Raw genomic sequence first — 10,973 nt, 5'->3', positions numbered from 1 at the left:
CTCAATGATCCTAAGAAAGGTGAGAAATCAGCCCAGAACTACACGGGAGGAGCTGGTCAATGACCTGAAAAGAGCTGGGACCACCGTTTCCAAGGTTACTGTTGGTAATACACTAAGACGTCATGGTTTGAAATCACGCATGGCACGGAAGGTTCCCTTGCTTAAACCAGCACATGTCAAGGCCCGTCTTCAGTTTGCCAATGACCATTTGGATGATTCAGAGGAGTCATGGGACAAAGTCATGTGGTCAGATGAGACCAAAATAGAACTTTTTGGTCATAATTCCACTAACCGTGTTTGGAGGAAGAAGAATGATGAGTACCATCCCAGGAACACCATCCCTACTGTGAAGCATGGGGGTGGTAGCATCATGCTTTGGGGGTGTTTTTCTGCACATGGGACAGGGCGACTGCACTGTATTAAGGAGAGGATGGCTGGGGCCATGTATTGCGAGATTTTGGGGAACAACCTCCTTCCCTCAGTTAGAGCATTGAAGATGGGTCGAGGCCGGGTCTTCCAACATGACAATGACCCGAAGCACGCAGCCAGGATAACCAAGGAGTGGCTCTGTAAGAAGCGTATCAAGGTTCTGGCGTGGCCTAGCCAGTCTCCAGACCTAAACCCAATAGAGAATCTTTGGAGGGAGCTCAAACTCTGTGTTTCTCAGCGACAGCCCAGAAACCTGACTGATCTAGAGAAGATCTGTGTGGAGGAGTGGGCCAAAATCCCTTCTGCAGTGTGTGCAAACCTGGTGAAAAACTACAGGAAACGTTTGACCTCTGTAATTGCAAACAGGCTACTGTACCAAATATTAACATTGATTTTCTCAGGTGTTCAAATACTTATTTGCAGCTGTATCATATAAATAAATAGTTAAAAAAATCATACATTGTGATTTCTAGATATTTTTTTAGATTATGTCTCTCACAGTGGACATGCACCTACGATGACAATTTCAGACCCCTCCATGATTTCTAAGTGGGAGAACTTGCAAAATAGCAGGGTGTTCAAATACTTATTTTCCTCACTGTACATATCATATAGGTGTTTTATGTGTTAGGTGTTTAGGTGTTTTAGAAGTGTTTTAGGGTAGAATAAACTATTCTATTATGTGTGGATGTTCATGGTGGTGACATACATAACAGACACAAAAGTACTTGGTGAAAATACACAAAAACAACTGTGCAGCAACAGCATGTTGGATGTTTAAGGCAATTTGTGTATGGGTGTGTGTGTGTGTGTGTGTGTGTGTGTGTATGTTCAAGAGGTAGAAAAATGGAGGTGGTGTGGGGGAAACTGAGTTGGGAAGTATAGAGATAAAATGCTTTGAACTTAAAAATAAATAAAAATAATAAAAGGTGATTAAGGAGGGGGCAGCAAGAATATAAAAATAATATATATATAAACACCTATAAAGAAATAAGACATTGTGTGTGACAATGTGACATCAGAAATAAGACAGGTCTATGTGCATAAGACAAAAGAGAGTTAACATCAACATCAGCACAAGCACAGGTTTGTGTGCTGTACACTATCACATAATGACCTTCAGAGCCTTCAGAGTGGCAGTTTTTATTGCAAAGGCCCATTGTGTCTAGTTGTTGCATTTTATCTGGTCTGAGTGCAGGTGCTTGCAACAATTTGTTAAAATCCATACAGGCCCCATTGTCCCTCAGTCAGACATGAGAACAAATTAATTAACAGACAAATTAATTCTAAATTACGGTCTTTGCCTGAGCCTCTGATAGCAACACTGTTCAACTGGCGGATGTGTGTGTTTTTGCAAAAAGTGTAGTATGAGTGTTTTTGTGAAGTCTATGTGTTCTTACAAAAATGTGAAGGCCAGAGAGCAACAAGCTGAGTGAGTGTTTCAGTGCATCTTCCAATAAACACCTCATACATTATTCTAATAAACTGTCAGGATTTCTTAAAGAGAACCCAGAAGCAGACCGGAGACAGAGAGCAGTTCAGGATGTTTATTACAGGGAACATTGGGTGGATGGTAAGCAGGGTTAGAGAGGGTGGCGGGCAGGCAGGGAACTTGACAAATTCCTGGAGTCGGTCTTGAGGGGCAGGTCCTTGGTAGAAAGCCATACCTTGTCTCCTACGGTGTGCTGTGGGGCAGGCGTGCGGTGGCGGACCTGAGCATCGCAGCCCGGGCGCGGTGCCAAGTCCGGTGACATCGTCTGATATGGGCTTGGACGGAGGGAACTGCCAGATCCCTCTCATGAGAGGGAACAGAGGGGGTTGGTAACCATAGAGACACTGGAAAGGGGACAAACCTGTGCCTGCTGGTAGGCAGGGTATTGTGAGCATACTCCACCCAGGGGAGTTGTGAGGACCAGGTGGTAGGGTTAGTGGAGACCAAGCAACGGAGGGCAGTCTCCATCTTCTGATTGGTCCGTTCTGCTTGACCGATAGACTGGGGATGATAACCAGAAGACAGACTGACAGTGGCCCCTATGGCCAGGCAGAAGGCCCTCCACACTGCAGATGTAAACTGGGAACCCCAGTCGGAGACAATATCAGTGGGCAAACCATGAACCCGGAACACTTCCTTTACCAAAAGATCAGCCGTCTCCTTAGCTGAGGGCAAACTGGGCAGAGACAAAAAACTAAAACGATCCACCACTGTCAGAATAACTGTCATGCCAAGTCCAAAGCCAGGTACGACCAGGGGTGGCGAGAAATGAGCAGAGGGCGGAGGAGACCAGAAGTGGGCTGGTTGAAACTCTTATTCTGTGAACAGATGTGACAGGCAGAAACAAACGACTTTGTGTCAGCCTCCATAGTCGGCCACCAAAACCGTCTACGGAGGAAACTCAGGGTACGAGCCAAGCCGGGATGGCAGGTTAGTCTGGAGGACACTATCATCAACAGGCGGTCCACGGGACCATTACCTGGACCTACTGGTTCCTTAGTGCCTCCTTAACCTCACGCTCAATATCCGAAATAGTGGCACCAACGATGCAGGGGCTGGTTATGATTGAGTCAGGAGGGGTACCGGGCTTCTCCCCCTTCGCGAACAAACGGGAAAGAGCGTCCAGCTTGATTCTTGAACCGGGTCTGAAAGTCAACACATAATTAAAACGTCCAAAAAACAAAGCCCACCTGTCCTGGCGTGAGTTCAGTCGTTTGGCGGCACGGATGTATTCCAGGTTCTTGTAGTCGGCCCAAACAACGAATTCCCACTGAGGCATCCACTTCAACCACAAACTGTCGTGTCCTGTCTGGCTGGATGAGGATGGGAGCAGAGGCGAACCGTCTCTTGAGCTCCAGAAACGCCGCTTCAGCTTCAGGAGACCACAGGAACGGTCTAGAGATAGAGGTGAGAGCAGTTAAGGGGAGAGCAACATGGCTGTAATTTCGAATGAAACGTTTGTAGAAATTAGCAAAGCCCAGGAATCGTTGCAGTTGCTTCCTACTCTTCGGTCTGGGCCAATCCTCTACAGCTCTGATCTTAGCCGGATCCATCTCAATTCGTCCTGCAGAAAGACAAATCTGCCCAACATGTCACAAAGCACGTCATTCACCAGACACTGGAACACGGCGGGGACGTTTGTGAGATCAAACGGCATCACCAGGTATTTGAAGTGTCTGAGAGGGGTGTTGATCCGCACCAGGTGGTATGCGTTACGCAGGTCCAACTTGGTGAAGACACAGGACCCCTGGAGGGACTCAAAAGCAGAGTTCATCAGAGGTAAGGGGAGCTGTCACGGTACTCAGCCGGAATCACGGACAGGTCCTGTGGGGTAGGATGGGCACCCTTGTGGGAAACAGACTGGGGCAGGGCAGAGTGCAGACAGCTATCATTCAGTGCTCCAGTTGATGATCTTAGCTGAAGTCCAGTCAATGTGTGGTTTATGTTTAATGAGCCATGGATGTGCTATGACTACAGGCAGAAATGGGGTGTTAAGCACAAAGAAACTAATCTGTTCATGATGATTACCAGACAGCTGCAAATGAACCGGACTAGTCTTAGCGATGACTCGGGCTAAAAGCCTGCCGTCAACAGTGTTTACTTCAATAGGTTCAGCTAGGGGTATAGTGACTAGGCCCAACTGCTTAACTACCTCAGAGTCCAAAAAACTTTCGTCGGCCCCAGAGTCAATTAGCGCTTGCACCTCAGTGGACTGACCTTTATGTGTGAGGATGGCGTGAAGTTGAGTTCTGGGACGGGAAGACACGGAAGAGCAGCTCGCCAGGATGCTTCCTCCGCCTCGCGAACCTCCTCGCCTCCCGCCTCGCGGCAATGTAATGGCCAGTCTGCCCACCATAAAGACAACAGTTGTTGGCCCTGCGGCGCTGTCGCTCCTTGTCGCCCAGGCGATAATGGCCCAGCTGCATGGGTTCCGCTTCCAGGTTGTCCCCTCCTCCATCCTGAGTAAGGGAAGCAGCATAATGGGGGGGTTGTACCTGCCGCCCTGGGTCGAAACAGTTTACACATCTCCGTGGTGAACGAGTCGTAGGTGGCAGTAGACGGTGATTGCCTCTCCCAAGCAGCTGATGCCCACTCCAGTGCATCACCACGTAGAAGTCCAATTACGTAAGCAAGCATCAAACACAAGACCACATTGTAATAGGAATGAACAGCATTGGCCCAGATTACCGTCATACCTCTATGGTGCAGGCACCCAGGGTTCCCGGTCCGGCAGGGAGGCGGGGGCAGGGGCAGGAGCTGGGGCCTGGGCTGAGGAGCTGAGCTGGGTCCGGAGAGCGGTTATGCTGGTGGCGAGCAAACAGAGTCCATCCGTGATCTCCCGCAGAGAGCGACTATGTTGGCCGAGTACCCCCTCCTTATGGGATTTGGCTAGTCAAACTCTGTCGAGGTCCGCTGGGTCCGACATTGCCGGTTCGTACTGTCAGGATTTCTTAAAGAGAACCCAGAAGCAGACCGGAGACAGAGAGCAGTTCAGGATGTTTATTATAGGGAACAATGGGTGGATGGTAAGCAGGGTTAGAGAGGGTGGCGGGCAGGCAGGGAACTTGAGCTGAGGTCCGGGAGGTGGGTGCTGACGGGCAGGCAGAGTGGAAGGGTTGGGTCCGGGGATCACAGACATGATGGCAGGTGTAGATGACTGGAGACGGAGAGAAACAAGATTAACAAGGATCAGAAAGACAGACTAACTCAACTAAGCAAGTTATTTGAAGTTTGGCTGGTGCGAGTGCATATACAAATGACTCAACGATCCAGTGGTGACTGGATGGTTGGAGGCAGTATAAGAAGGCTGAGGAGATTGCTTGATGAAGAGCAGGTGAGTGATCAGGGATGGGGAGCAGATGAGTGAGTGAACCAGATCCGAGGACACACCTCCTCTCGCCGACCGTGCAGGGAAAAGGAGGGAGAACACAGACAAACACAAAAAATACAAAACACACCAAGCATCCCGCAATTGCACAAAAAGGGATAAAACAATCAAAAATCATCCATACACATACCAAGGGCCTTGGCAAAGGGTTCGAGACTATTCTCCTAATCAAGCTCGTCAGCAGATATAAGCATGCAGTGCTCTAAAATCTCCTGGAAGATGGCTGCATTGAATCTGGATTTGATAAAACACAGTGGACCAACACCAGCAGATAACATGGCACCCCAAATTATCACTGACTGTGGAAACATCACACTGGACGTCAAGCAACTCGGATTCTGTGCCTCTCTACTGGTCTTCCAGAATCTGGGACCTTAATTTCCGAATTAAAAGTGAAATTCACTTTCATCTGAGGAGAGGCAGATCTGCAGAAGTCCCATCTGTCTGGCACAATATGGTATCCAGCTCATCATACTCATTACCAGGCTGCGAGGGGGGGGGGGGGGGGGGGGGGGGGGGTCGGACAGGTTTAAAAAAAAAAAAAGATCTGAGTTAGTTCTGTTGAGGAGAAGCAGTTCATCCAATTTATCAGCCAGAGAACGGACATTTGGTGGACGTTTTCCCCTTCGGCGTCTCCAGTAGATTCCATACAGAGCTGCTGCTCCTCCAACTATTTACTCCGCGGATTCGATAAGGAACGATGGAATAGTATGAGCAGTTGAAAGTCCAATATTTAAGAGTTCTTCTCTGCTAAATGTTACCAGAGAGGGATGGAAGAAGTTAATAAACAAAAAGCACTATGGATATACTTATTTTGTGTTTTACAGGAAAGAAGCAAAATATATGTCACCCCTAACATCCATGTCCCGAAAGACCTCACCTTTGAATACCGCCTGTCTAGGGCATCTTTTGATGCACATATGGCGCTTCTGAGGGAGAAGACCCATGGCTGGGGCCAAGATACTGATGTCCTCTTGGTCGCATACTGACTGGCACATGGATTGTCTTACAGTGTTGTCTCTTGGGTCTTTCTTGTGCCAAAGACAACCTTGTTTGATGTCGTTCATCGCATCTGTGACACGATGCTGTTAAATAAAGTGGTCCACTTCCTCACACTGGCACAGTGTGCTGAAGTTGGGTATGGCTTTCAACACACATGGTCCACGTGCACAAGACTAGCAGACCAGGTAACTCTTCCACTCTTTCATGCTGTCTCTCACCTCTTCAAGAACATGATTATTTTTTTAATAAATGGATTTTTTTGTTAAATTTTGGTCTTGGTCAATAATTGACCAACTTATCAACACATTGGTTAGTACATCAATAACTGAAGAACTGGCCTTTTCTTTCACAGTGTTATATGTCATATTTCTTACAGTGGATCTTTCTGTGAGAGATGCAAAGATCCAGGGCTACCTAAAAAAACTTTCAAACAATTAACTCTATAAAAAACACTGTTGAGGGACATTTCTTTGGTCAAACTATTCTTACTAATTAATGTGGTGGTCAAATGTAAATTGAAGTATTTAGTAAATAGAAGAACATTGTGTCTTGCCGACCCTAGATAAGAGAAGAACTGAGTGTCTTTTAGTGCCTGAAGCCACTAAAAAGAGTAATCATGTTGCCACCACTCCTCAGAAAGTACAGCAACCAGAAAATATGTCTAAGAACACTGAACAACCCAACCGAGGCAGAGCTAGAAGCAAAGACTTACAGTTAATACCATTGAATATACTATCATTGGACGGGAAGTTGGTGAAAAAGGTATGCCATATTTACAAGGCTTTGTAAATTTGAAAGTAAAGAAACCACTGGCTGGTATCAAAGAGATGGATTTCAGTCGCGCCGCTAGAGGTGCCGATGTGGACAACGAGAAGTACTGCAGTAAAGATGAAGATATTTACCTAGACATTGGTGAGCCTTCTGCTCAAGGAAAACGGACGGATCTGGATGCTGCTGTGGAGATGCTTCGTGCAAGTAATGGAGATCTGTGTGTGGTTGCTACGGCAATGCCTCTGCTTTTATTCCGTATGACCATGGACTGTCTCAGTGGGTTGACTTTGCTCAGCTTGGTAAGCAATGTGATTTTAAAACACGTGTTCATGTGCTTGTAGGGCCACCATTATGTCCCCCTAACCCTACTACAGGAGACAGGAAAGGTAGCACTGAAGCACCTTTCCTTATCATTTAGAGAATTTGACCAGCTCTTATTATGGCTGCCAAAACAACTTAACCCATAATCAACCCCTGCAGTTTTCAAACCCCAGCTCTGCACATCTTTGCCAGATTGTCTGTTCACTTCCAGTGGCACACTTGCTATCAGTTGTAAAAAGCTATGACATGCTGTCTTTGCTTGTTTCTCAAGCTCCGTTTGTCTGCTAGGTTTCTTCCTTCTTTCTGAGTCCTCGCAGCCACCAAACCTTAACATATCCATGTGAATTGATAAGATTCACATGGATCCAATATCTGTTTAATATCTTTTAGACACAGATGTCTCCCACTTATCCATTTTTAGCTGTAGCTGTATCTGATGTTATCTGTAGGCCTAAAAAGATTTAATAATAATTGATAGCTGGTTATTGCCCTGCGATGGACTAGCGACCTCTCCAGGGTGTACCCCGCCTTTCGCCAGCTGGGATTGGCTCCAGCACCCCGCTACCCTGTACGCAGGATAAGCGGTTGATGATGGATGAATGGATAGCTGGTTATACAGTCCTCAATGCATTTTATCATTGAGGTTAACAAATACAGATAGCATATCTTTGCTATTTCAGCAATTAAACATTCCCACAATTACATGAAGTCCACAAAATCAGAGCTGCTGCTGGACCTGCCTGCAGGCTTCAGTCTGAGAAGACAGCTGAAACACAAAGGGAGAGATGTGCAAATATTTTATTTTTTTTTCTGCTCTTGTCTGTATATATAGTATGTATATCTAATACTAACATTATGAATTAAACATTTTTCTGTTCTAATATTCATCACTCCATCATTTAGTGAAACTCCACAATCATTTTGTAGCTGCTTCACCACCCCTGATACTCTTCTCCATCTTTGTCCCAACCAAGGATTGAACTGCTAACCCACAGCAGGAGCAGGAGGAAAACCCCCTTTCCCATGGCCTCATCAGGGAAACAGGCCAGAAGATAAGTAAAAGTTATTATGGCAATCCACCATTACCAGTAAGAAGTGAACCCAGAGTTAACCCTGAACTTATCTGGATAAGCTCAAATCCTGTTTCGTGGTACAAGCCTCTGGTATGTGAGTGAGTGTGTTTTTATTTATTTTTCCTTATGGATGGTTGTGTGTGATTGGTGTGTTGAGCTCCTTCTCTCCTGGTAGGCGTGTTCTTCAGCTTCCCTGGGTTCACTCACCTGACAGGAATCACCACTCTCACACCTGTTCCTCATCACTCCAATCACCTCAGCCTACTTAAGACCAGGCAAGTCCTTCTTGTGTTGTTCATGGTGTGGGCATGTACCAGTGGTGTGGGCCCAGGGCTGCTGTCCTCATGTATGTGTTTTGGCCTTGACATGAAGCTTTTTCTGTCACAACATTCATTACTCCATCATTTACCCCTCATTTACTGAGACTTCAGTCATTTTGTATCTGATATACAACCCCTGAAGCTCTTCTCTATCTTTGTCCCAGCAGAGGATTGAACCGCTAACTGCAGTGGAAACCCCCCCCTTCCCCATGGCCTTCACTTCAGATTAGTTTGCTTGTGTGTTTATTTCCCGTTACTTGTACTACTCACCTTTCACTCATCCACACACCTTTTACACTAATAATGCCTAAAATCCCCAAATTCCTTTAAGAGTTGTTCTGCTTAGTTTAATAAATACCCTTTTCATCAGTGTGTGGACTCATTTGCTGCAAGTCCTGAGCCGGGTTTGCAACACTAAATACTGCCTGCCAATTCTTTCTGATGTTTATGAAATTCACAGAAAGGGTAAGGCCAAAATTCCCTGACACTGAAGGTGTCTGGCCTCAATGTTTCTTTGAGGCAGCAGGTTAAACTTTGGGCCCCAAACCTAATCCACCCCCCATGACTCATCCCAGGATAACTGGGAACCTCTCAGACAAACTGAGCATCTCTCTGTGAAATCAGCTGTAGGATAAGCAACACTGGAAAGTTCTTCATGCCAATTATATTTTCCTGAGCACTTGGGATACGGACAATACACTTTCTAGGCAAGGTGTTGCCTCCACGTCATGATTTTGACTGTAAGAAGCAACAAGGAACACTGCCACTTATAAAGGACACACATCCTCAGCAGTGGTTCGAGAAGAGCTCGGGGCAAAACGAGCAGATGAAAATGTGGAAACGCTTCACGAATTTGCGTGTCATCCTTTCGCAGGGGCCATGCTAATCGTCTCTGTATCGAATCCAATGTATCATATGTGCTGCCGGAGCAAGCACAGAAGGCCTTCCTCGCTGCCTAACTTTTAATCCCCTACTTGCGCAAACGACCCTTTTGCAGCAGTGCAGGCTGAGGCACCTGAAATCTGTTTTTCTCTGTTCCAATTGTTCCAATTTCTGGCCGGTGATTGACAGTCAACAGCAATGCCCCGCCTCTCCACATTTCCGAGATCACACAGCCCACTAGATCGTCATTTCATACGACGTTACATTCATCAGAATCACTTTTAGTGGCCAGGTGTGTGTAGACATCCAAGGAATTTGACAGAATAAGCTTAATAGATCTTTGTCATGAATATCAAACATTTTATCAGAGCAGCTTCATTATATTATTACAGATATTCTGACATCTCTTTATATTTGAAATAAACATTAAGTTGTAACAGCATGTTGTCCTACAACTGATTCCATAGAGAGATGCTCAGTTTGTCTGAGAGGTTCCCAGTTGTCCGTTGATGTGTCATGGGAGGGGTTCATTAGGTTTGGGGCCCAAAGTTGAACCTGCAGCATTAAAGAAAAAATGAGGCCAGTCACGTTCAGTGTCAGGGCATTTTGGCCTTACCCTTTCTGTGAATTTCATAACTATGCTGGAAGAATTGGCAGGCAGTATTTAGTGTTGATGACGGTGAATAAGATGTTGGTTAGTTGAGTCGGTGTTAAATTATTTGGAGTTGGTTTTTCCTTTCCTCTGTATAAATGTATATTTAATGCAAACATTATACATTTAAATGAAACCTTTTTCTGTGTCTCAACATTCATTTACTCCTCATTTACTGAGACTCCACAGGCCTTCTGTATCAGCTTTACAACCCTGAAGCTCTTCTCCATCTTTTATCCCAGCAGAGGATTGAACCGCTAACTGCAGAGGAGAGCCCCCATTCCCCATGGCCTTCACTTCAGATTAGTTTGCTTGTGTGTTTTTTTCCCGTTACTTGTACTACTCACCTTTTACTCATCCACACACCTTTTACACTAATAACGCCTAAAATCCCCAAATTCCTTTAAGAGTTGTTCTGCTTAGTTTAATAAATACCCTTTTCATCAGTGTGTGGACTCATTTGCTGCAAGTCCTGAGCCGGGTTTGCAACACTAAATACTGCCTGCCAATTCTTTCTGATGTTTATGAAATTCACAGAAAGGGTAAGGCCAAAATTCCCTGACACTGAAGGTGTCTGGCCTCAATGTTTCTTTGAGGCAGCAGGTTAAACTTTGGGCCCCAAACCTAATCCACCCCCCATGAC

At 45.8% G+C, this 10,973-nt stretch overlaps 1 protein-coding gene and 1 non-coding gene across 4 annotated transcripts in view; both read right to left on the bottom strand.

Moving 5' to 3' along the window:
- Positions 1 to 7,243, bottom strand: part of LOC123982405 — a 12,556-nt gene extending 5,313 nt beyond the window's left edge. The window contains exons 1-3 of one of the 3 annotated variants that reach the window (XM_046067924.1): positions 7,214 to 7,243; positions 4,139 to 5,240; positions 3,112 to 3,316 (exon numbers count right to left, since the gene is read on the bottom strand). In XM_046067924.1, the coding sequence (XP_045923880.1) occupies positions 3,112 to 3,316; positions 4,139 to 4,400 (467 nt within the window). In that variant the 5' untranslated portion in view covers positions 4,401 to 5,240; positions 7,214 to 7,243. Of the gene's footprint in view, positions 1 to 1,980; positions 3,317 to 4,138; positions 5,241 to 7,213 lie in introns of those variants that run through there. The other 2 variants (XM_046067925.1, XM_046067923.1) reach the window with 2 other exon arrangements.
- Positions 7,244 to 9,625: 2,382 nt separating this feature from the next.
- LOC123982411 lies at positions 9,626 to 9,732 on the bottom strand. The gene has a single exon (XR_006827964.1). It is a non-coding gene; the product is annotated as a U6 spliceosomal RNA (small nuclear RNA).
- Between the last annotated feature and the right edge of the window lie 1,241 nt (positions 9,733 to 10,973).

This window comes from Micropterus dolomieu, linkage group LG13, assembly GCF_021292245.1.
Source record: "Micropterus dolomieu isolate WLL.071019.BEF.003 ecotype Adirondacks linkage group LG13, ASM2129224v1, whole genome shotgun sequence".
Classification (NCBI taxonomy): Eukaryota; Metazoa; Chordata; class Actinopteri; order Centrarchiformes; family Centrarchidae; genus Micropterus; species Micropterus dolomieu.
This window is presented reverse-complemented; position numbering and strand designations above follow the sequence as displayed.